The sequence below is a fragment of the Bactrocera oleae genome, chromosome 2 (genome assembly GCF_042242935.1).
Source record: "Bactrocera oleae isolate idBacOlea1 chromosome 2, idBacOlea1, whole genome shotgun sequence".
Lineage (NCBI taxonomy): Eukaryota > Metazoa > Arthropoda > Insecta > Diptera > Tephritidae > Bactrocera > Bactrocera oleae.
Window position 1 is genome coordinate 49,145,102 of NC_091536.1, and position 27,267 is coordinate 49,172,368.

The 27,267-nt window shown below is 33.4% G+C and overlaps 1 protein-coding gene across 6 annotated transcripts in view; it reads left to right on the forward strand.

Moving 5' to 3' along the window:
• The window catches only part of Cad86C (Cadherin 86C), a 72,012-nt gene extending 45,812 nt beyond the window's left edge, over positions 1-26,200 (forward strand). For 3 of the 6 annotated variants that reach the window (XM_070113104.1, XM_070113105.1, XM_070113106.1), the window contains 6 exons: positions 1,373-1,565; positions 2,903-4,211; positions 4,262-4,410; positions 15,415-15,505; positions 16,742-16,938; positions 21,396-26,200. In XM_070113104.1, the coding sequence (XP_069969205.1) occupies positions 1,373-1,565; positions 2,903-4,211; positions 4,262-4,410; positions 15,415-15,505; positions 16,742-16,938; positions 21,396-24,003 (4,547 nt within the window). In that variant the 3' untranslated portion in view covers positions 24,004-26,200. Of the gene's footprint in view, positions 1-386; positions 474-1,372; positions 1,566-2,902; positions 4,212-4,261; positions 4,411-15,414; positions 15,506-16,741; positions 16,939-21,395 lie in introns of those variants that run through there. The other 3 variants (XM_070113107.1, XM_036362067.2, XR_004976366.2) reach the window with 3 other exon arrangements.
• The last annotated feature ends 1,067 nt before the right edge of the window (positions 26,201-27,267 follow it).

Below are 27,267 nucleotides of genomic sequence, written 5' to 3' on the forward strand. Positions count from 1 at the left end.
TTGACCAGATATTTACCATGCGCCAAATCTTGAAAAATACCCGTAAAAAGAAGATCTACACACATCACTTTCGTCGATTTTTAAGCCGCCTTCGACAGCATGAAAAGAGCTGCCTTAATGCCGCTTTGTCTGAACGTGGGGATGCAAAACTAATACGGATGTGTAAACAGACGTTGAGCAACACCAAGAGTACCATCAGGATCGATAAGAACCTCACCGCCTTCGATAGAATGATGAGCTGTACGAGATATCCGACAAAACTGACATAGTTCAGCGAATCAAGAGACAACGGCTACGCTGGCTAGGTCAGGTTGTCCAGATGGATAAGAATATTCCAGCTTTGAAAGTATTCGATTCAGTACCCGGCGGTGAAAGCAGTGGAAAAGGAAGACCTCCACTCCGTTGAAGAGATCAGGTGGAGAAGAACCTGGCTGCAAATAGCGAAGAACAACTGGCGCACTGTCTTTAACTCGGTAAAGTAAAGAAGAAGCACAGGATATCCTAGTTCATCCTCACACTGTCCATAACGGTTATCTTATCTTTTCAAACAATTTTGGTGCATAATATTGTCCCGTTATCATTATGTTACAAATGGGCGAAATCGGACTTCAACTACACCTAATTCGTATATATCACATTTTTAAATTCTTATTCTTTCACTTTACAGTATACATATGTAACTAAGTTATCAGAATAAAACTCTTAGCAAATAGTGCATCTAAGGTAAGCCATCTGAGTGGACTGATTCCATTGTATAAGTAAATTTATACAATGACTGATTCCATTGACTTTTGGCAGTAAACTAAAATACATAATAATAATATTATATTAAACTAAGATAACTCAGACAATTACCGATCTACTCGGTGTAGTCAATAACGGAATGCAGTATATGTACAATAGTATATGTGTGCTTGATAATATAGACCGTTTTAAACTATAGCATAACTAAAATAATACTTACACTTAAATACAGTATTAGGAATATGGGGGGATAAAGGAGTATTAAAAACAGAAGAAAATTATCTTATCCAGTGTCATCCATGTATAATGAGGCGCTAAAGTGGATGTATGTTCATATATTAAACCATTTAGAACCCCAATTCTCAAACATTTTTAAACTACAAATGTTTACTCTAAGATTCGCTTGCAGGGACAAACGGACGGGCAGACATGCGAAATTTTATCTCGTTAACTCTATTTCACAACAAAGAAACTCTATGCAAAATCTGCGAGATTATAAAAATGTAGACAGTTATCAGTTGAATTCCAATACTTGTATAATAATGATATCATATAGATTTCTCTGACTAAAATTATAAAGAAATCTAATCGTATGTAACCAGTAATTTATATTATTAATGCTGTTTAGGTGAAATATTCTTGATGCGGCCACTGGAGGAAATCGCAGCTCTCACTCATGTTGGAGATCCTGTTTTACTCACCGTGATTGCTGAAGAAGTTAAAGTTGGACGTGACGAGCCCCCAGCTATGGCTTCAACAGTACAATTGGCTTTATTTTTACCAGAACGGACCAATTCTGCACCTTATTTCGAGAATGATCAGTTAGTATAGTGCACTTAGTTTAAACATAAAATTTTAACACAAAATTTTAACACACATGCAACACATCGGTGCCAAGTATATTTTTAATAGTATAAATTTAAAGTTTTTCTAGCACCCATATGATGAGTTTACTTATTTCTGTTAAATAGGTTAGCTTTGATGTAAATATTGCAAACTGCAAATAAGACATAGTAAAATAATAACACTAAGAGCATAGATAAATAATTTATCCATGACTAAGAGTGTTCGACTTATAGCATACAGTAACTTTAACAATTTAACAAGAAATGTTGACTTCTTATACATACCTACATATATTACTAAAATATATATAATAGCTGTCTTCGATTGGTAATTTCTCTTCTCGCTTCAGCTCTCTTGTCAAAAAATTTACATGCGAAAGCAACAACAAAGCTATCGAGTTGAATTGAAGCAAGAGAGTATGCGGATACCTCATTAAAGTGGTATAACTTCTATCTTCAATGCTGCCAAGTTTTGCTTTACATATTTTAGCTCACTTTTACTATTTTGAATGGTTCAAATGACAAACGAAATTACAAATTTCTTTTTTTTTCTTGTATTATATTTTTAAAACTTAAGACTTAAAATCAATTCTAATAATTTATAGAAAACCAAAATAAATGGTTACAGTAAAGTTTTTTAACGAAAAAAATATAAGTTCTCAGCTAAGAAAGAATCATACCACTATTGCGCATGCGTCAGAAGACGTGTTAGCGCAGGATTGCACCCTAAGTGCTGCCCGTTTGTTTGAGCATCGTGTAGAGTTTGTTCGATTCGCCAAGCGTTAAAGCGTTACTCTCCAGCTAAATGAGTAACACTGGAGATAATTCATAAGTTTTAACTGTATCAATGAAGGGGTTAATCTAACAGAAAGTGAGTAACCAGCTAAATGAGTAACACTGGAGATAATTCATAAGTTTTAACTGTATCAATGAAGGGGTTAATCTAACAGAAAGTGATTGCAGAGGTCTTAAAAGGGCTTTATAAGGAAATACGGATACTTGTATAAATGTACTAGTAGGTTGACACACAATACACATAATATAGTATACATATATATATTTACGTGTCCTCAAAGAAATATTGTAAATATATTAGATTTAATATATGTATCTATGCGGATTCTTTCTTCTATTCAAAATTTAGTCACTAGCTCTTCAATATAAGTAGTTAGGTTTCAAAATTTTAAGAGAACAAAACGAATTGTTGCGAGTGTAAAATGCACCTACAAAAATACAAATATACATATACATATATCTACATAAGAAGTTTAATAAGCACTTAATTTTCTCTTCTGTTTTGTATAATTTTTCAGCTACGTTTCAAGAATTGATGAAAATTCCCCACAAGGTACTGCGCTTACATTTGCCGACCCATATGTGTCACGTGTTTATGACGATGATATCGGCAAAAATGGAGTTTTTTCATTGACTTTACTCAATAATAACGGAACGTTTGAGATTTCTCCGAATGTTGCTGAACGGAGTACTTCATTTCTCATACGCGTACGAGATAATATTCTCTTAGATTATGAAGAACGTCATTTTGTGCAATTTCAAATATTAGCTCAAGAATTAGGACCAACTACAAATCTTTCAACTACCGTCAACGTAACTGTATACATAAATGATGTTAACGACAATCCGCCCATATTTGAACAGTCTATGTATACCGTTGAGCTGCCAGAAAATATGACTGTAGGAACGAAAGTTATCCAAGTTAAAGCCACCGATGTAGACACAGCCGATTTAAGTGGGCATATACGATACACAGCTATTTTGGGCTATTTAAACACCTCATTAAATTTAAACGCAGACTCAGGACTAATTACAGTTTCCACTGACAATCACGGGTTTGATCGTGAAATAATGCCCGAATATCATTTATACGTAGAAGCACGGGACAATGATGGTACAGGTAATCGTGCTCAAGTGCCATTAATTATAAAAATTATAGATGTCAATGATGAAACTCCAATTTTTGAGAAAGAGGTGTACGAATTTATACTATCTCCAAACTTGAAATCCTTCACCTCTGTAGCCATTATTAACGCCATAGATAAGGATGCAACATCACCTAACAACGAAGTGCGATATGAAATAGTTAACGGAAACTACGAAAATAGATTCACTTTGAATAAAATAACTGGTGAACTAACTGTGCGAGAGAGGATTACATTACCCATCAAAGCACGAAAAAAGCGTCAAATATTATCTCACATTGATGAGGACATTTTTTTTCTAACAGCGCGAGCGTATGATTTAGGAGTACCTGTGCGCTTTAGCACCACAAACATTCGTATATATCCACCCGAAAGTCGAACAGGTACTGTGACTTTCGTAGTGCCAGGTGAAAGTCCTGATAAAGTTAAAACAGAAGAAACACTTTCTACCATAACGGGAGGAAAAGTAATAATACATGATATTAGACCTTTACAACCAGACGAACCCGGTGCAAACACAATTACAGGAGGCAACACGGATACAATGCGAAGAAGTGTCGTAACAGCTACCGTTCTTTATGATAGCACTTCGGTTGTAGATATATCGCAGATACAGCAACGTTTATCGCAACACAATAGTTCATATGCGATAATGAATGGTAGCGACACAGTAGCGACAGACGTAAGTATTCAATTATTTGTAAAACATTTTAAGTTAGTAAATTCAAATAGATTACGACTTCTTTACAGACTCTATACAAAGCCGAAAATAAATTGCTGTTCTGGCTGCTCATATTTTTAGCAACTTTAGTCGCATTGACAATTTTAATACTTTTGTTATGTTGCATTTGTTCATGGTGCCCATTACATGGAACTGCAAGGTAAATAAAAAATTTACAAGTATATACACTCACTCGTATACATATATACTGGTATGAGTACATATAAGTATGTATATTTTGGTAAATTGGAAAATTAATTTATATTAGATACCGTTATCCCTTACGGACGAATATTTGTTGGATAAGAGCACTTTTCACTTTAGAAAAAAGGTTGAACTAAAAGTTACAACATCGAAAGTCCTTCCAATTAACACCAATACTACGGATATATCTTAAAAATTAATTTTAATACTTTCATTTGTAATATAATATGCAACATGCAGTATATTCATGCTAAAGTCAAATATACATGGGCCAACACCGCATCAAGCATTGTCGGTGTATTACATCATGTTCCCACCAAAAAATTTAAATGATTACATTATGTACATTCAATTTATTCACCAATCTAGGCTGTCCTTACTCCCGTTGGATATTTATAAAACATCTGTTTTTTTACACAACTCTATTAGATCGGCTTCGGCAGCTTCACTCCAAATTACTCTCCTTTATTTGAGTTAGTTTTCAATTATTTTCTTGATATTGCTTTAATTTTCTACTTTTTATATCTTGAACAAGGTGTATTAAGTTTGCCACGAAGTTTGTAACACCCAGAAGGAAACGTCGGAGACCCTATACATAAATCATCGAAACATTTGTATATACAAGTATGTATGTAAGTAAAGGTTAATATTCGAGCATCGGAAAACAAATCATGCCAAATACAATACAAGTTTTAACATACGAGATGTGTTCAAAAAACAACGGGAATTTTTGTTGTTTGAAAAATACGAAATATTAATTTATCTACACTAATGTTGTCGCCTTCAAAAGGAGGGGCATTTGATATAATATTATGCGCTTATGCCAGGGCTTCTTCCAATCATCGAAACACTTCTCAAATTCGATTTTTGGGATAGCCTTTAGCTCTTTCACGGATGCGCTTTTAATATCTTATATGCTTATAAAACGATGTCCCTCTTTATATTTTTATTTATTTATTGCCTTACGAAAAATCCCGTCTTTTTGAAGTACTTCGGCTTAGGGTACTCAAAATAGCCCGATTAAGTACTTTTGTAAGTTTTTGGTTAGTTATGCGGGTTCGGTTCTTAGCGGGTTTTACTACAATACATTTATTGTTTTTGGCCACGAATTCACGAGCAAGCACCGAAGCAGGAGCATTATCGTTGTGCAAAAGCCATGTATTGTTTTTTCACAAATCTGGTCGCTTGCTTCACGCAATTTCGTGTCATGAGTCAATCGACTTCTCTGATTGCAATTTGGCGAACATTCATAACTATTGCTTTCCCTTTTGATACGTTTTCATTGTTTGTTTGAGGTGCTGGCGCACCTGGGCACTCATCATCTTCAACGTCTTCACGACACTTCTCAAAAAAGTGAATTTTGAATTGACGAAGTAACTACTGCGATTGTTTCTTGAACTTGAAAATACGGATCTTGATGGTATGATCTTACTGAGATACTTTTAGATTCTGCAAACATCCTTATAATGGTCCATATATTTCGGGGAGTGCCGCCAAAAGCCCGTCAGAATTCCCTTTGCTGCACTATCCAAACCCTCTTTTTAGTATTTCAGGCATTCATTTTTAAAAATTTAAATAATAGCCTGCGAAATAAACAAAAAGTAAGTCGATTACTCACACAGAAAAATAGTTATCTTGGTTTGTTTTTGTAGCATTTTTAAAAACTTGGTGGCATTTTTAAAAACGAAAATTCAACTGAAAATAAAAAATTACTCCCCTATATTTTCTGTTTAACCAGTTATACCAAATTTGAATATTGTGTAGTCATCAAAAGTTACCAAAAATCGATATTAAGCTGTGAACTTACCGTGATTAACAAACACTTATTAGCAAACAACAAACTTCTTAGTCTTAAAAGAAAACAGACATAAATTAATAAAATTATTATTAGCGCTATGTTAGGTTATGTGTGTCAGATTAACACAGCTTACTAAATAGGTTATGCGAAGTTTGTATACTGCTGTGAATGACGATGACATTCGTTACGCGCGTTTTATAAAATATGCAAAATTAAATGTATTTTTTCAATCTTTCTGAGACATTTTCTTAATATTTTTTCCATAAGAACCTTCTACAGAGTATTAGAAAACTACAAAAAAACAGCCAAATCGGTCTAGCCGTTCTCAAGTTATGGCGTGACAACGGGAAACGGGTTTCATTTATATACATATATATATATAGGTATATACAAGTATATATAAGATAAGATAAGATATACAAGAGAGTCGTGTTAGTTACAATATTTATAACTCAAAAACGGTTTAACCAATTTGGCTAAAAATTCGTGAGGAGATAGCTTAGAATCGTCTATTTTAATCATTTGCTACTGTTGTTAATGAAAATGAAAACGTAAATTATCTAGATATTCTCGGAATGACATCACATAATCTTCGGTTGAAAATTATTAAGAGTAATTTCAATTCACCTCAATTATGCAACGGTACACGTTTGGTAATCAAAAAGAATACAAGAAATATTCTCGTAGCAATCATTTTGACTGGAAAATGTAATGGAGAAATGGTCCTCTGGTCACGTTTTCCAATGATACTGCCAGTTATTATTAAAAATTAAGAATGATCTAGACTAGAGGACCTCCTCCACGCGTTGCTGTGGCTAAGGTATACATTAATTATAAACTATCAAATACAGCAAAATTGTATTTATGAATAAAAACGAAAACGTTATTTGCGGTGTAAAAATAACCCCGCGGATCACTTCCAAATCAAGCACAAATAGCCACAGCAACGCGTGGACGGGGTCCCCTAGTATATTAAATAAATTCCTTGAAAATATATTCTCAAGTACCATATACCTTAGCAATGTCCAAATTAATTCAAATTCCTTGAAAATATATTCTCAAGTACCATATGCCTTAGCAATGTCCAAATTAATAAAATTAGCCTTGTTACTTACTTGTTCCCTTTCTTTATCTCCAATATACCCCTGGCTTTAAACCGTTCAGGTTGGTCAAGATGTGATATTATATAATATATGAAATTATCGGTTGAGTTGATATCACATACATATATCTCATGTGAAGATGTTTTTAATATAATTTTAGCTGACGCGAACTATAAACTACAAGTATAACAATAAAATTGAGTGGATGTTAATGATCAAGTCAAAAAAATACCAAATTTGATAGTAATTTATTCACGATTTCTTCGAAAAATGGATGTTTAAATCTTTCGCAACATATTTTAATTTAAAGTTTTGCCTGCACCTGAAGGCATTTTATTCTTGGAAGTTGCAATGAAATGCATAAAATGTTTGGTTACACCCGAACTTAGCTCTTCCTTTCTTGTTTGTTTTTATTTTTACATGATTCTGCAATGAAGAACACATTTCTTTCTAAATGTTCACCCCTATACGATCAACACCTGATTTTTAATCACAATTTTTATATTATTGCGTTCCATCCACAGATGCTATAATTTTCATGTATACCACAGTTCTATCAATCAATCAGTTATCCCCGCCAGCTGTCTCCCGTTGTCACTTCTCTGGTTCAGAAGTTCAAATATTACGGAGTAGAGATGAAAACGAAGCTTTCTTTTTCTCACTCTCTATACAGTTTTTGTCCATGTTCTTTATTTGATCTTATTTGTGTATCGATCGTAGTAATGACTGTTATACGTATCATTTTAATTTTTCAGTGCAACTCTCAAGTTAATTTTATTCTTATAGTGAATTTAACATTATTTCTTGGTGTAAAAAATATCGATATCGCAGACATTGACATTGCTGAGTAAAACATGCATTAATATATGTAATGTTGTACCAAATATATTTGCAAGTATGTAAATAAAGGAAGTAAATTTTAAAATTAAAAATACTATTGTAAATGATCCTCCAATAAATGAAAATGATGAAATTACGAATTACCAAATTGACCGGTTAATCAGCTCCAATTAAGCTGCATGACGTATCTTCGGATTTCAAATTCATAAACAGGATCCAGCAGTTATCCATTTATTTCTTTATCCCGAAACCAGTCTACGCGTATTTTTCATGAACAACATCCTGCTATAATAATTGGGTCGTGTATATAGTGTCAATCCAAGGCAGACTGGGCGCTTTTATCTGCGACTGTTGTTGGTTAATGTCACCGGACCATTGTAGTTGCAAGATATTATATAATATATGTAAAGAAATGGACAACCGTATTCAACGTATAAAGTCATGGCTTGCACTGGGATTGCTAAAAAATGCTTTCTGCAGCTACATTAAATTGCACAGGAACACAAATTAGTCTATTATTTAGTATTGATGACATGTTTCCCTATCCGCACAGAAATGTTATGAGAAAATCGTATGAGAAAATCGTAAAGATTCGGAGTGCATCTGATTTAATCAACACGGATATATGTAAACCGTGAAGCGCAGTATGATACTGTCGAATTGGCAGCGACTGTTACTCGCAATGTTCCATTACAAAATGATAAACAAAAATTAATTTACGACCGCATACTACTTGGCGGCACTCTGTTACTCCTTTCAGATGATTTCAAGTACGTTCAACGTAATCTGATGGTAATAACGTTTGCTTAAAATCATCGCGACTGTTGAAAAAATACAACTCACAGTGAACATGCGCGTTCATATGCTTCAGGATCCATCTGTAGAAACTTTTTCAAAACAACAGTTGGATATTGGCAATATAAAAGTTTCTGAACATGAAAATACTAGATGCATAAAATTATCGACGGATTTTACAATCAACAACATAGAAAATACTCTCATTGACAATATATTTCCCGATGTATACACAAAATATAAAAATTTTATGAGTTGGCAGAAATAGTGATTTTAGCAGCAAAAGATGTGGATATGGGAAACAGAGAAGGGATGGGATGATTGAATTAATTTTGGCATTGCTGATGTATACCTGAGATCATATTTTCAAGCAACTTTATAAATATATATATAATACACACATTAAACGACATCTTCGGCATAAGGTTTGTTGGAATAACGAAAATCAATATAGGTATTTGGCATTTGGGGTATTTGTAGACTAAATTCGCATATTTTTGGCATTTAACTATAGTTATATATATTTATATATAATAATATATATATTATAAACATTATACGTTAAACTATAGTATATCCAGTATTATACGTTCGGTTAATTTTGCTAAGACATCTTACATATTGACTGATATTTGTATATGGCATATGTAAGGCTAACCGGATGTTTGAAAAACTTATATTAGGTATATGAGAGGTTAGGGTAATACTGACCCGCTTTTATCTATATTTAACAATAGAACATACTATTAACAGAATGAAATACTCCCTGAATTTCATTAAGGTACCTTATATACCACCAATTCACTTAATTCACTTATTGAAAAAGCTCACATATTAGCCAATATATGCGGTATGAAGTAAACCGGAGCTGTATACTTGCATACTATTATCAGATAGAGATTTTCTCCGAATTACAGTAATATATCACAGATTGACTGTTATTTCCGGTAAACAGTTAGCACCCGGCACTGAGATCGCCATATTCCGTAACTAGGGGCTTGCAAAGTTATGGACACATTTTGTCAATTTTTAGACTTGAAATGGTATACCTCAAAAGCACAATTTGTGCAAAGTCTTGTTCTAATATATTCTTTCGTGCTTGATTTGTATACTAGAAAGTGAAAGAATCGTATGGAATTTAATTGTGTGAATGGATTGTTAATTTTATGTACCAAATTTTGTTGAAATTGATCAAGTAGTTCCGAAGATATATGATTTCGCCTAAATGTGGACGGTGCCAAGCCCATCGTCCAATTTTGTCAACGGTTCTTTTAAAATCCTCTTGTACTATTCCGGATGTAAAATTTAATGTCTCTGACGCATTTGGTTATTAATTTATGGCACTTTTAGTAGTTTTTAACAAAACCGTTATATAGGGAGTGGGTGAGGTTATCATCCAATTTCACCCATTTTCACACTGTCGAAGGAAGTTTCAACAATTTTTGTCCTGTGCAAATTTGAGTTATATAGCTTAAAATGTTTAGGAGAAATATACATTAAGCTTATTAGGCGGGGCCACGTCCCCTTTGAAAATTTTTTAACCATAAATTCCCCTTCCCAATACAATTTTCTGTACCAAACTACAAATATATATCTTTATAAAAGCTTATAACGTGCACAATTTATTTATTTTGATTTATGTATATTTTTTTTATTAGTGTAGTAGTTATTAGGGAAGTGGTCACTGCCATACAAATTGCTATTAATGCTCCAGTGGCATCTTGGCAGGAGATATGCCGAGACTATGGTGAGGTCGACATGCGTGAATATTTTGTGGGTGGAGAAATGAGTAGGGGATCCGTTGTTTAGGACTGCTAGGTTCTCCGTAAGTACTACGCTTTCAATTTTGCTTCCTTTACTACATATTTGTTTTATTTGATCCCCATAGTGGGCTGCACTCATTGAAGTCGCCTGTCATGATTACTTTTATATGGGAATTTACTTGGTAAATAATCGATGTTAAGTCATTTTCTGTGAAAGATTGGCAAAATGGAATGTATTGCTTTATTACGGTAAAGTTTAGATTTAAATTAATTTTTATTGCGAGTGTTTTGGACATATGAGTTGATTATTATACGTTGGTAAGGGATATGGTTTTTCAGAAGAATGGCAATGCCTTGTTTTGCAGATAGTATTAGTTCGTCTTAGTTGTTTATATAACCGTTTATGTTCCACTGAATTATTTTCAATGTAATTTTTAGAGAAAATTAAAATAAATATGTTGCTTTTATTTTTTTTTTATTTTTAATTTTTTTTTTTTTGTTTTATAAGTGTTAAGAATCTTTGTATAAATTAGATGAGCTTGATGCGTCGCTATTAGTTGCATATGTGTTATCTGTAAAATGCAATTTTTCGTTTTTGTTTCCGTTTTTTTCTAGTGATTATTCCTGTAAAGTTTAATGAGTGTTTGTGTGTTTCGATTGAGTTTAGACTTTTGTTTTTCTGAATTTCTGTATTAAAAATTGATTTTGAAGTACTTGGTTGAGGATTAATTAATTCGTTGCTTTGTTGTTGTCTATAGTTGTAAATATTATGTTTTGTGAGAGTGACGTTTGCTGATTCAGCTGTTGAATTGCTTGTGTTTCTGTTTACTGCCGTGATCGAACGATTATCGTGAGTTGCTGATACCAATGCAGCGTAGGTGCGTGTTGTGGTTGTATTGGAGATGTTTTTTTTTGTAGTGTTGCTTTGCTTCGCTCATGGAGCATTTGCTTTGTGTTTTTATATTCTCGCAACTAGTTGCTACAGGGTATAATAGTTTAGTTTACCTAACGGTTGTTTGTATCACCTACAAGTAATCGAGTTAGATATAGGGTTATATATATATGAAATGAAATGATCAGGATTAAGAGACGAGTTGAAATCCGGGTGACTGTCTGTCCTCCGTCCGTCCGTCCGCCTGTGCAAGCTGTAACGTGAGTAAAAATTGAGATATCTTTATGAAACTTCGTACACATGTTTCTTGGTACCGTAAGACGGTTGGTATTAATCTGGCATGATTTGCATCTCATTGGATTCGGAATGTATTCTCTTATCTTAAGAGAGTACCATGAAACGTCGATTTTACTTGGTAGTTTGTGAAGGTCAAATGATAGCAGCACTACTCCGCTAGGTAAAAGGGTACCATTTACGTTTTTTTTTTTTAATTTGTAGACATCAGTTACGTTTTGAGCGTTTAACTCTTTAATTATTTCTTCATCTGAAATATTGTTTAAGTAGGGGGCAAAGATTGTTTCCTTGACAGTATTTGATTAGTGTGCAATTTGCATGAGATTGAGCATATTCTCGGCAATTCTTTTGTACGCACAAAACGATCGGCTATTGCTTTTGACTTTACTAGCAGCAGAAGGTCTCCGTCTCTTATAATCTCTTTGCTTATTGCGTACAGTGCTCTGTTTACAATGAAGCAAAGGTAATCGGACAATGACGTGTTTCGATCAGCTGCGGACACTACTATGAATTTTGCGGTTTGCTCTTTTACCGCTGGCAATTCAGGGAATTCGAATTTTTCTTATGTTTACCTTTTTTTCATTTTTGAGGTATTTTCTAATATTGTAAACCTATTTTCGTCCAGATTAGAAGGCTCTGGGGTCATTTTTTCACAAAGAATCGATACGAATTACAAACAGCTAATGAAATGAGGTGAAAGCACGTGTTACGCACTAAAGCACAGAAAACTAAATTAGGTTACACCGAGCTTATTACCAAACGTGTATTCGTCGCGGGTGATAGCCGATGACGGTAAGATATCTTATAGTTACGGTATACGATTAACCGGAAGTTTGAAAATATTTTATTGGGTATATTGAAGATAGGTGTAGTATTGACCAAATTTTGTATATTTTTGGCATTACTACATATTAATAACAGACACAGATGATCTCTGAGTTTCATTAAGGTACCTCACATACCATCAACAAAGGTGGCATACTTTAAGGGCACTATTCGTGGTAGGTTTTATACCGTTATATTCATTGGTGCTTGGTTTGTATACTGGAAAGTGAAAAAATCAGATAGAATATAAAATTATGTTATATGGGAAGTACGCGATATGAAAACATCAGGATAATATTACCTACCGAATTTAGTTAAAATCGGTTGAGTAGGTCCTGAGATATGAGCGATGCCACGACCAAAGTCCAATTTTTACAGCGACTCTAATAAAGCCTTCTTGTACCATTTCGAGCACTTTAAGCAGTTTTTAACTAAACCGTTATATGTGAGTGGACGGTTTTATCATCCCGTTTAATCTATTTTCCCACTGTAGATAGTGGTGCTTAAGGGACTCGTCCTGAGCGAATCCGGCTATTATAGCTTCAGCGGTTTAGGATATATGTACATTAAACCTATTAGGTGGCGCGGCCACGCCCACTTTTTCAAAATTTTTTAAACTGCAGATGCCTCTCCCTAACGCGATTTGTTATACCAAATAGTTATGGCTACTTGATGGTTTTAATGGCGTGATTTCAACTCATCCTAATCATTTATATATATTTTATATATATTGGTCAAGCTTCGTTCGGTTTTTTTATTGATTTTTCAAAAGATGATAACTTTGTGTATATTTGTCCAATTTAAGTCAAATATGCTCCGTTTTTTTCGTAAACTTGTTGGCAACGAGATGCCAACTTCATTATACCCCTTTCGTAGAAGGCTGCGTCCCTATTGGCAAAAAACTCGGAGATCCAATTTTCACAGGCCTCTCTTGAGGCCAACTTCTCACGATTAAGCGCGTTCGCCATGGACAGGAAAAGATGGTAATCACTTGGTGCCAGGTCCGGACTATAAGGTGGGTGCATTAGAACCTCCATCCGAGCTCCCGGAGCTTCTGGCGCGTCACCAAAGACGTGTGTGGCCTGGCGTTGTCCTGATGGAACACAATTCGGCCTCTGTTGATCAAAGATATGTTATCTGCGTTTGACCATAGGAGAGCAGCTCGTAGTAGATGATTCCTTGCCAATCCCACCAAACACACAGCAAAACCTTCCTGGCCGTCAATCCGGTCTTGGCCACTATCTGGGCCGTTTCCCCGAGCTTTGGCCATGACCGTTTGCGCTCGATGTTGTCGTAAGTGACCCATTTGTCATCGCCAGTCACAATCTGTTTCAGAAACGGGTCGATTTTGTTGCGATTCAGCAGCGATTCGCAGATGGAAATTGGGTCCATCATGTTTTTTTGCCAAACATCGAGCTTCTTTTTGAATCCAAGGTTATGCAAATGGTTGCAAACGGTTTTCTGGCTTATCTTTAGTTCCTCAGCAATTTAATAAGTGACGGTCTGTTTCTCTATTTCCATGATTTTATCGCAATTTTCGATGACAGGCCTCCCGACGCGTGTTGCATCTTTGACATCGAAATTACCGGAACGAAACCTACCAAACCACTTTTGTGCTACACGTTCGTTTACAGTGTGGGGCTCATAAACTAAATTAATTTTTTCAGCCGCTTTGGCTGCTTTTTCGCCTTGATCGAAGAAAAATTGTAAAATATAGCGAATTTTCTTTTTGCTTGTGTCCATCTTTGACGAGCGCTCACAACGTACTGAGTCAATCAATCGAAAAACTGTCAAAGACAAACTTTTAGCGCGAATAAACACCGCATAGTACGACATGATGCGACACGTAACACTAGTACAATAACGCCATCTCTTGATATAAACCGAACGAACTTTTTACTTGATCATATATGTATATAACCCTATATCTAACTCAATTAGTTTTAGATGATACAAACAACCGTTAGGTGAACAAAACTATTATACTCTGTCGCAACATGAGCATCACCTTGATTTTTGACTGACTTTGTTGGTTTTTCGGTTTCGGCTCAGTTTTGTGCCATTCGCTAGATTGGTGTACAGTTTCGACGTCAAATTCATAAACCCACGTCTCGTTCCCGGTTATGATCCGTTTGATGAACGTATGGTTCGCATCTCTTTTGAGACCTCTACTTTAGGTCTTATAGTACGAGTGACCATTGACACATTTCATACCCAAAACATTTATGAAAATGTGTAGAATCGATCCAGTCGATGTTGAGATCCTCTTTTCAAGCATGTTTGTTTAAATTTTTTGATGTTAAATTTTCGATAACTTGACGACCTCCAAAGAATGTTTTGTGCCTCTCAAATACTTATGTAATAACACTTTCATAACATTTGCAACGATTCCGTAACCGTGATTCCATCGGAAACACAAAATCTTAAACAACTCCTTTCCGTGGTTAAACACACACTAAATGATATATAAAAATCAAAAAAGTGCTTAGTAAAAAAGTATTCAGACGAAATTAATACAATATTTTTCGAGGAAATCAAACCTTTTGTGAAAGATGATTATTGTTTCACATTTATTATATGTATTTATGTTATCCTTATCTGCATTTAACCGTAAGTTATCTTTCTATAATTCTTTCTTTTTTTATTGTAGCAAGAGAATAGTTAATATCATTAAAACTGAAGACGATGTTCACCTAGTGCATAGGGAAATGGCAAATGGAAAACAAGCAAAATCTGTTCAGGTAGATTTTGAATTTGTAAAATTTATATATATTCCTTTGCAAGTACTTCCATTTCTTTTAGCACAAAAATGTATCAGAAAAATATGTACGTTCTAGTTCACATTTTTAAATAATGAATTTCGGTTGAATGTTGAGTAATCAAAATTTTGAGTTTTTCTTTTTTTTTTTCTTTATCCAAAGCTAGTCACTTAAGTATATGGGCAATGCTTTTTTAAATTGGACTGCAAAGATTTTTTGTGTAATCTTTTTTGCTATTTGATTTTTATAAAATGTCGAGTTTACCTGCAGGAATACTAACCAGAGTAACCTCTGTATCCCTGTCCTCTGCATTTTTTGTTTATTTTTTATTTAAAGGTATTTATTTGTATTTATATCCATTGTTATTTTTTATTGATTTAACTAAAAACTATTCTATTATATTATGTACATTCTTAAATAGCATCAGTACATATACCATATACGAACTAGTAAAAGAGTAAGATCTGCACGAGCTAGCATCAAATTAGTTACTGAATTAAGAGACATAATAGTTATGATATATCCATGGGTCTAATCTCTTGAGAAAGAAATTAAAAAATCATACACTTTTTGGAAAGGAATCAAGACAGAAGATGGCCTTGAAATGTTAGTTACAAGTGCGTACTACTGATTCGCTAAACTTGGTTCCGATCCGACGTCAAACCGTTTTTTAATAGCATTTGTGACTCGGCAAACAGTGAAAACCTCCGAAAGTATATCTGGCTTATTTTCTTCTAAGATACATTTTATACATGAAAGTTTCTCCAATTTTTCCAAGAGCTCGCCACAAATCCACAAATATGACAAAAAACTCGGACATCTAGTATAGATTTTTAACGTTGTTTTTAATCCATTCGTTTAGAAAAGAAACATCCAAAATTTTCGCCTATTACAATATTTACGGACTTTGAGTAGAAGCTAAAAAGAAGTTTTCAATATTATAGAGAGCTTTAATATATTAATGAGAATATTTATTTTCGACGAGAGAATATTAAATCTGGTTTTAAGTGCCTTAACCTTAGTGTTTTGGGCCAGTCCCTCAGTAGTCCTCAATCGTTCCCCAATTTTTAAAGAAGGCCCCTATAGATGGCTTCAAGTGAAGTCAAATTCTTGGCTTTTCTCTTACATACACATTACTTTTTAGAAACTCCTCATATCAATATGTATGTATATGTATATACACAGATAATTTCATTTAATTTTGAAAATTTGGAACAGGTCGCTGAATGGATGGGACGTCGAGAGGCCTGGTCAGCCGAGAAGCCAACAGATTCGCGAACGAAACCAACACGCTGGGAGTTCCACAATGGACGTGAGCAGTTTAACGAAAACGTCGTTAAGGCAGCAGTAAACAGCAATGAAGGAAACCGTCGTAAGCGTTCAGCAGAAGAGCAACGAAGGCATGTGAATATAAAGTAAGTACACGATTCCAACAAACGAAAAGTAAAAAAAAAAAAATATTTCCATGAAAAAATAAATACATGAAATTTGTGCATTTTATATTAACTCGCAATAATATTATCATTCAATATAAAACAACATCATCTATTTTAAAACTCAAGGATTTTTCAAATAATGCTAGCAGGCACATACATATGTATGTATCGACGAGGAGAAATTAAAATTAATATTATTTAAATTTGTCTTGGGAATTTAATTAGTACAATATGATCCATAAGTGTGCAAAATATACTCAACGTAAAATCTATAAATTTAAGCTCGGGACAATAGAAATTGATCCGCTCTGGACCGCTGGCACATAATAATTTTAAGCAGAGCCACATTGTCAACGTAATGGTATTTAAGAGAAAGCGATAAAGAGCAATAAGAGAAGTCCTTAAACTTTTCAACAACGAATAGTTTTCGAGTTTTTTTTTTTTTGACTTTAAGGATATAACATTTGAACAAACAAACAAATTGTATGATTTTGTTTTTATTCCTAAATTTGCGTTCTCACGCTGGCCGAAATCGGAAACTCGTAGCGAAGTCGAAAGTTTAGTTTTAAGCTTAAGGTTTTAGGGCTTAGATTTAAGTTTTGAGTTCTGTAAAGTAGCTCACCAGGTGCAGCCAACGCTCATCATTAATAAATAAAACCAATAAACAAAATAAAATTGGTAAACAAAATTAAACTTTTTTTAACGTCGCTGATTTCAAATCTACCCTCAGTTTCTTTATAGCAGCTCTAGTTTTAATGATACAGGTGCTTCTTGAAATATCGTTACTCGCCTTGCTTGAATAAATTTTTTGGACAATTTTGCTGTTTGTTTTGACTATATCTTTAGAGAATGCCGTAAATGCGTCTGATTCTATAAAAAAGGCATATTTTACTACTACTACTACTTCGGAATAATAATATACATAGAACATAACTGGCTGATATACGTCGATCTGGAAATGGTAAATTTTCTTTTGAGTCAACAAGGAAGATATACCAAATACCCTTGTATGAGCCAAGACAGAACACTGGACTTAACAAGTTATGCCTTTGAGAGTGAATTTAGTACCGGGTAGTATGAATGTGATGAATGCCCGTCTAGTAGCCAGAGAACGCATTATATTAACCCCTCTTCATATAAAGTTAGGTCTGATAAAATGTCGTTTAGAGAATTAGAAATCGAAGCGCTATTCGATTGTGCAGTTAACACTGCACTTACAAGACAGCTCAAGTTACAACTTGAAGACTTACTTACAAGTTTTGAACAAAAATTGAAAGATAAAGAGAGTAGAATTAATTAGAGATTCTGAGAGTCTACTCATACGACTTATAAAGTTTTCGGAAATTATATAGAAAGTTTCAAACACTACCAGGCATTAGGCATTATCAGAAATAAAATAAAGGGATCTGCTGATATGGTGCTGTCCTCATATGAAACACAACTAAAGCAATTATCAATAGGCTGGACTTTACCTACGCTGACAAGCGGCCTATTTATTTTATCGAGCAAGAGTTGTCGACTCTTCGTCAAGGAAACTGATCTACCGTATGCTCACGTTTCTTATTACTAAAACTATAATGACACACAACAGCACATTGGCTGTTTCTCGAAGCGAAGTTTGTTCCAAAATTGTAATCATGCCTCAACCACCATATTTGGCTCCCTTCGACTTTTTCTTAATCCCAAAACTGAAGAAACCAATTAAAAGAAAGCGTTTTGCCACAATTGATGAGATCTACTCAAAATCGAAGAAAGAGCTGATGGCTATGCCGAAAAGCGCATTTCAGAATTGCTTCGAGGATTGGAAAAAGCGTCGGCACAAGTGTATTATATCCGAGGGGGAGTAATTTAAAGGCGACAAAATAGATATTGATGAATAAATAAATACTTAAAAAAAAATTCAAACTTCACCTTTTCCTTTGAATACACCTCGTATTCAGAAATAGCTGGTTAAACAAGATTAATTATGAATCACTTTGAAGAACTAAGTTCATATAGAAACACTATTAGAAACAATGAACACTCACCATATACAAGTATTTATATGTATATTGGGGACCGCATTGAAAATAGTTGCCGGGACTCCCGATTTCGAAGATTTTGAAAAACTAAAATTCAATCAGCAAAGGCTAATTGAGTCAATAGATAGACAAACAATAATAAATACTCGTGGATACAGGAACGAATTAACAAAGTATCTGAAACCATAAATACTATCGTCAAGTATGAAAAAGGTAAACAAATCGACACTAGCCATCTGAAACATTACTCGCAAGGGATAGAATCTTAATATCAAAGCTTGAAACATTAATGTTGTCAATTACACTCGCAAAGATTCAAATTATTAATCTGCTACTCTCGATTCTAAAGGTTTATAAAAGTTTTTAAATGAGCAATCTACAAATATATGACAATAACCGTTTTAATGGAAGTATGTCAATGTAGTATTAGATAATATTTTTTTCCATTTTATAATTAAATATCCTAAACCTAATTAGTTTGTAAGAATATAAGTATTTTTCCTGTGCAACACAATGGCACAATATTTCATTTCGCTGAAGACAATAACGTCGCAAGTGGCGGTGATAAGAGCCTGCGCGGTGATAACGCTATCTGCATAGAATTACCATTCACAACATGTGCGCAACAGCACACTCCGGTGGCACGGCACATTGCAGTACCCATCCCAGCCACCTAGAGCCTAGTAATAAACGGCGGTATAATATAATAAATGATATAACGGCTACGATAAAAATAACGGTTCAGAGAAAATCATTCAAAGCACGTTCCTGGTGACATGCGATCAAGAAGTCGATATAAATGAGTCTCTGTTCTCGAATATGAAGAATATCGTTAGAAGACAGGCTGAGCGATATCGGCACTCTTAAATATCACTGACCATCAAGAAATTATGAGTCTACCTTACCTGCAAAGGCTGAACATCAAGAATCTATAATACTTTGATGATATAGAAAGAATACTGACAATAAAAGCTGCAACGTTCAATATAGATATCGTCCTCATCATAGCTATCTTCTATTTTGGAGACTCATCCAAAACTTTAAGAAACTAGACACAAATCCAAAACTTAAAGAAACTAGACACGAATCCGAGGACGGCATCTATTTAGAAGAGGAGGAATTAACACGAGTACCTCCTCCGCAGCAAGAAAGCTGGACCGTGGCCTGAGTCAGTGAAATTGCGTTCCCTCCGCTGGCCGCCAATTTTTCGCTGGTCGCTTCATGCGAATGTCAATACCTTGCAACGGAATGAAATCGGACACGTACGCAGCAGAATGTATTCGCTTTAGGTTTAGTTTTAAGCTTACTTAGATTTAAGTTTTTAGTACTGTAAAGTAACGTAACGCTCACCATTAATAAAAAAACTAATAAAAAAATTAATAATTAAAACTTATTAATTTATACATTTACGTCCAATAAACTTGCTTAGGATGATTCCTCATTAAAATCTGCTGAATTCCCTAGGCTAGTTAACCATTTTTTCACCATATCTCATCTCCCCTATTATTATTATTATTATATGCTGTTTCTTCTCACCTAAGTTCAAAAATGTGAAGAATGATATTTGGAAAATACCAATGCTATGGTAATGGGAAATGCTATTTTAATGGGATTCTTCTGGTTGTTTCTAGCACAATGCAAATATTTGTATTGTATAGGCGAAAGTAATTTTTCGAAAATATTATTATTTATCATTCAAATTGAGGGTATTTTAGAAACCATTGATGTACACAAATCATATACATTTTTTCACACATTTTGAGTTATATTACATCTATTTTTCGTACTGTAATTTTTAATCTTAAAATATTGTTCGACTTTGCTAACTCTAGGTATGTTAGTCTTCCGCTTCCACAATATATGAAACATATATTCGACATTTACAATAAATGTTTTACCAATGCAGAAAGATTTCCTGAAGCAAACTAGCAAACTAAAATATAAATTTTGTTTATCAAATCACCACTCAGTATATTGACAAGAGCGAGTTTTTGTATTAAAACTGGCTTATGTATATACGATTATATAAGCAACTGTGATATTACTTATATTATACATATTATATAATAACAGCAATATGTGAGATAAGATGCTATTATTTATTCTACAATAAGTAATACTTTGTGTTGCCCTCGTTCTGTCATAAATCTTCGTCTGTCTTTTTATGAAATTTAATTTTTTGTTGAATTTGATGTATATCTGTGTGATGTGTTCCTGCTTTTAGAAATGTTTTTTTTTAATTTCCTATTTGATTTCTCTATTTACTTAAGTCTCATTGCAAATACTTATACATACTCCTTTTTGAGCAGTCAAAGAAACCTAATTTAGTTTTCCAAGCATGTATAAATCACAACCAGATTTTAGAAAACTTTAACATGAATATAATTTATAAAATAATACGTATTTACATTATAGGAACAACCGCACATCCAAAGATGCTGTATTTCATAATTCTAGAACCAACTTAATAAATGATAAAGACGTTTACATAGAGGATATAGGAGATGAAAAGCAACTAACAACAACAGAACCAGATCACTTTCAGCGAAACAGAGAAATCCCAAAAACAGGAAAACATCAGCAAGGAATTGACAACGAAATCAAACATATTGATGAAAATTCTGTGCGTCGCCATGAAATTGCACGCGGCAGTGATATCGAATACAACATAGGTCGAAGCAGTTTAAGAAATAAACGGGAATTCTTCATGAAGGAGGGAAATATTGAAATACTGCAACTTATGACTAGAGACAGAATTGGCGAGGATTTTGCAGTAGTGGATGATGAAAATAACATATATGTAAATTTGCCTATGAAATCAGCGACTGTGTCTCAGCCTCAATTGGTAATGTTGGATAATAGTGGAAAAGAAATTCTAATGCGCCGTTTTATTGAAGAACAGCCTGATGGTAAACAGATAATACGTGAGCATTATCAAATAGTTCCTGGTGCCACTTATATACAGTCTATGCCCAATGAAATTGAGCTCCGCTCCACTTTGAAGAGAGATACGTTCGCTACCTGCAAATCGGGTCCGAATAGTATAGTCTATTCACAAACCGAGCCTGAAGTAAAGGTGATACATACACTGCCTACTCAAGGCGAAATGCAGTTTCAAACGGAAGGTTTCATAAGTCACATCCAGCCATCAATATCAAATCAATCATTAACACAAGAGCTTGAATATTCTCTAAAGCAACAAAATATACTACTGCGCCAAATATTGATGGAAAAAGAAAAAATAGAAGCCCAAGGTGCACAGCCAGAAATTGTATTAGAAACACAAAGCCTTCCAGGTCACTCTGTGGCGATTGCAACCCAAACGGAATGTGAGGTTTGTACACAGACAGACAATAATGTTGAATTTCCTGAGAAAACGTCTATATATGTGCAAGGAAAGACAACTCGACGCAAATGTCGCAGTGAAAATGATGATTCCTTGACAGAAGATGAATATGAGTATGTACGATACAGCCCTCCAGAAAGTACAGAAGGTCGGTTCTGGATAAAACGTAAACAACAAAAAAGGCGCAGTAAATATCGCAATTGTATACAACCAAGAAATAGAATTGTTATGGTAGAAGAAATTAAAAGAAAAATACGTACGCCCATTAAAGAGGAAGATGATGAGGTATTCGAACCGAGTAAGCGTATTCCACCCAAAAAACCCCTACGGAAACATGCTGAAATAAATAGCAGTGTGCTTAGACGTAAGAACAACATAGAAAAGCAGAACAATAGTAATTCTATGCAACGAAAAAATCCCACAGTGAGTCCAGAAACTTTATTAGAAATGTCTGACTCATTAGATGATAGAAGTAAAAGTCCAGATCATTATCGAACAATGAGAGTTGATGAATTCGAATACTATTCAACAGGCAACAACGGAGACGATGACTGCGACTATGATAATGAGAATAATTTTTCGAAAGATTCTGAAACTGAAGAAATTATTGTTAAAAAAAACGTGTTAACACCGCACCATTTGAGACAAAACCATTCCGACATAGATATTAATGATAAAATTTTCTATAAAATACAATTAAAAGACGAGCGATGTACTCATAAAATACCGGAAGCTAACGCCAGAGACACTCATAGGCCAACGTCAAAAAAACGGGGTCGGTCGCAAAGTTCATCAGAAATATCACACAATCGATTGGATAATGAAAAACATACATCTTCACTGACTAAGACATATCATGCAGCTAAAGAGCGTGCATATCAAAGTGCAACCAACTTGTATCATGAAGACCGATACAATGACGGAAACATTACTGAGAAATCCGTGCCAAAATACATGGAATGGTACTATGGCAAACCAAAAAATATAAATACCAAACCTAGGTCCGATAATTTAAAGTCAATGACAGTTTCAAAAAGAAAAAAATGTGTAACGAAAACACGCTTAAGCTCGAATGCCGATTCTATTCCTTCTGAAGATGGAAAAAGTAGATCTGAACCTGCACCGAGGAAATCCCCCCTAAAAAATAGCATACTCCTGAAAGAAGATATTGTAATAAATAAGCAGTATAATCCTAAAATTGAGATTGATGCTAGCCACCCACTTTTACAACATTCAGAGCACAGATTTGAGCGCGAAAATGCTCCGGAGGTCCCTTTACCACCAACAAAATTGCCACATTACATGTATCCCGAGACTACACCATTTGTTGTAACTAAGGTGGCGAAAGGTAATAATATAAAAGGTAAACCTAAACCGTCGCCTATTAGAGAGAATGAAGTCAAAGTGACAAACTCGAAAATTAGCCTAAAAGTGGAAAATCCAAATTCAGCCCACCCGACTCCAAAAAGTAATACGCACCAACACTCTCAAAAACAACTTAATGTATCTACTTTAGAAGATGATCACGATTCTGGAATTGCAATGAATTCTTTTCTAAATAATATGGGTCGAAGAAATCCAATCGCTGATAAGAAAAGTGTATTTTCAATCGCATATGATGATGTTAGCCGAGTAAAGAAAATTGCATCGGGAGAAGAATCAGCACAATATTCATAGGATCTCGGATGACCTCAAAAATGTCTATGGTACACAAGTATTTATGTAGTTAAATTAAAATAAGTCCATTACTACTATATATGTGATACTGTCCTTTTTCATTTCACGTACGCTATAGTTAAAATGTAAAGAAATTACCATTTACATATTGTTAAACTCTTTAATGTATGATGTTGAAATTTTAAAATACAAATAATGTTTTGTTTTTATGTTACCTACTTGTTAATGAGTTTAAATTTTTTACGTTCCTATATTCAATGAAAATGGTCTGGCAAAATTAGAACAAACCCAAAATTAATGAATTAAATTTAATACTCATATGCAAATTAAAATATGTATATACATATAATACTTGTATGTATTAAATAAGAAAGATTACAAATATATGCATTTGCAGACATACTCTCGATACTTATTGTAAATAGTAAAAACTGCAATATGATTATAGATATAACTTTTATAAATTATGATTGAAAAAGTTTCATTTTGAAGACAATATAATTATTGCAAATTAACATTTTGTACTATTTCTAAGCAAATATACATATATAGGCTGCGACTATAACAATAAAGCAATCCGAGAAGACGTTATAAACGCATTTACATAGTACTTATATGATCAGTATTTACGGAAATCAGTTGTATACTTTGAAATTTAAAAAATATGAAGATTAAGTTAAGCTACATATGGGTCATTGCATCAAAAACTTACATTCAAAAAGTTTTTTCGTACAAAATATTTTTTTTGTGTTCTTTGTGGCAAAATATTGGACACCTATTTTTTTATTTCGACTTTGTTTTATTAAAAAAACTGAATAAATATAGTTCCAAATTGAAAAATCAAATTCTTTGTTTATAAAAATGTACGTACGTAGTTGAAAAAAATACCTAGTATATCTTATTGGAAAGCTGAAAAAACCGTAAAAAATACGCCGGTTAGTTATTTGTATAATGAAATACTTTTTTTCGTGTAGCCTAATATTTAAAGTTACTTTTTTCAAACATTGAAATTTTAAGAATTCATAACTTTTTTTGTAAGAAATAAAATGTTTATGTAAATTTTGGAAGGAATGACCCATATACTTAGATTATCGATACAAATATACACATAATATGTAAAAGTTTGTATACTAGTTTTAAGCCATCATATCAATTATTGTTTCAATAATATTTATAATATATAATGCATGTATTCTCATATTTACACTTTCATATTATTTCATAAACAATATGTTAGGTGTGCTCTATTTGACCAGCAAGTTAAGCTATGAGCTTATATTGTATGGAAGACTTAGCCAACATATTTATATTCGCTTATCTAAACCTTTGTTAGCTTGTTCTAGAAGTATTGCCAGTTTATACTTGTAGTATTAGTTCAATTTATAGTATTAGTTCAATTTTTTTTTCTTTATTTTGACAGATGAAAATGTAAGCAAACCAAAATTACAGATTTTTGTGGAGGGATATTGAGTTAAAATTAAGACAAAATAGGAACATTTATTTTGATTTTTTGTGTTCTAGACCTCAAATGAACAAAATATATTTATTTGTATAGTATATAAATATTTCGTTTATAAATTTTAAAATACAAACTATCGTCCATGTCAGACATTTTGAAATACATTGAATATCAGCTGACTGTTCTTGTCCTCATCGCCAACATAGCTCGTTTTTAAGCGCAAATATGAAATAAGCTAAGTGCATTTTATTCGTCAACGATTTAGCTATAGCTTATGGCAGTCAAATAAAACATGCCTATTGAAAGCCTTCTTTTGAAGGTTTGTACGATTATATATTCTGGTCCCAAGACGCAATTAATCGAATTCGAAAGAGAAAACACCGCCGATATTCAAAAATCTTTTTATACATATCCACAATGCGTAGTTGAAGATGCCATTGTACTTGGCTCTTACGTCTAGTGCAAGTTTAACGAAGTATGTTGGATATAATCACTTTCAATATTATTTTAATCAAATAAAAACTATTTTAGAGATATTTTAAGAATAATTTAAATATTAAGTGCACATTTATCCAACTAAAAGTTAAACGATAATTGCCTGTTGCCAACGATCTGACAGGAAGGTACTCCTTAATATTTACAGTATCAAAATATACAAGGTTCTTTATATAAAATATAAATCCTGCCATACCATCTTGTCAGACGTATTAACACAAAAATAAAAAGAATATAAATAAACATCACTAAGAAGTTTTAATTTTAACTAGGGCTTCGTAAAATGTTGCTCAGCTCAAACTATATTAGCAAATCATTATACATATCGTATATATATAAATAATCCTCAATCTAACCTACCATATATAACATATATACATACATATCTATCACAAGCAACTGAGTTGGCAGTCGCCATTTTGTGTATATAAACAATATCTGTCAACGATAGTATGCAGAAGTGTCAAAATCTAGAAACTGAACTTCATTTTCAAATTTTTATTTTATTTTTTTGAGCGAGGAGCATTCAAAGAGACGGACGTGGTTTTTAATTCTCTCCGTGAATGTTACTCAAAATTAAAGAAAATCAAACAAAAACATGATTTATTGACAAAAACAGAATTATTTTTTTGAAACGCGACCGAAGGCCGCCTGTGCAGAAAGGAGTTCTCCTATGGGTTTTTTGCTATTGGTATTTATTATCAATATTGTAGAATACAAAATTCTCTACAAATTTTGTTTAAAAATTTTTTTCATACGGTGAACCGTTTTCGAGATAGAGGGCTTATAACTATCGATAAATCAATGATTATAAATATTTGTCAATTTTTATTAACTATTATATTATATTTTATCATTTTTTCCTAACCTATCCACTTTTTATTCAGTATTAATTTATTTAACAACACTTACCTGCCCATGAAATTGCAGAATTGTTAATGAAAATATAGGAATTATATTTGAATTTAAACCTTATTAATATTAATAACTTCTTACATGATAAAAAAAAAAATAAAAAAAATTTATTAAAAAATATCATTCAATACATTTATTTTTATTAAAAGTAAAAAAATGGAATAAAGGGTACAAAAACTACAATTTATAATTTTAATCATCTTCTTCCTCTTCATCGTCGTCTTCCGGCTGCTGGTAAATTTCAAACTGGTCTTTATTATCGTCTTCAACGACATTTGTTTCAAGTTCTTCCATGATTTCGGGGTCAAAAGTTCCATCTTCGTTAATGTCGCTCTGATATGGTAGAGCATTGAGACAAGCTTGCCCATTACATTGGCCACAAGCTAAAGAGCATT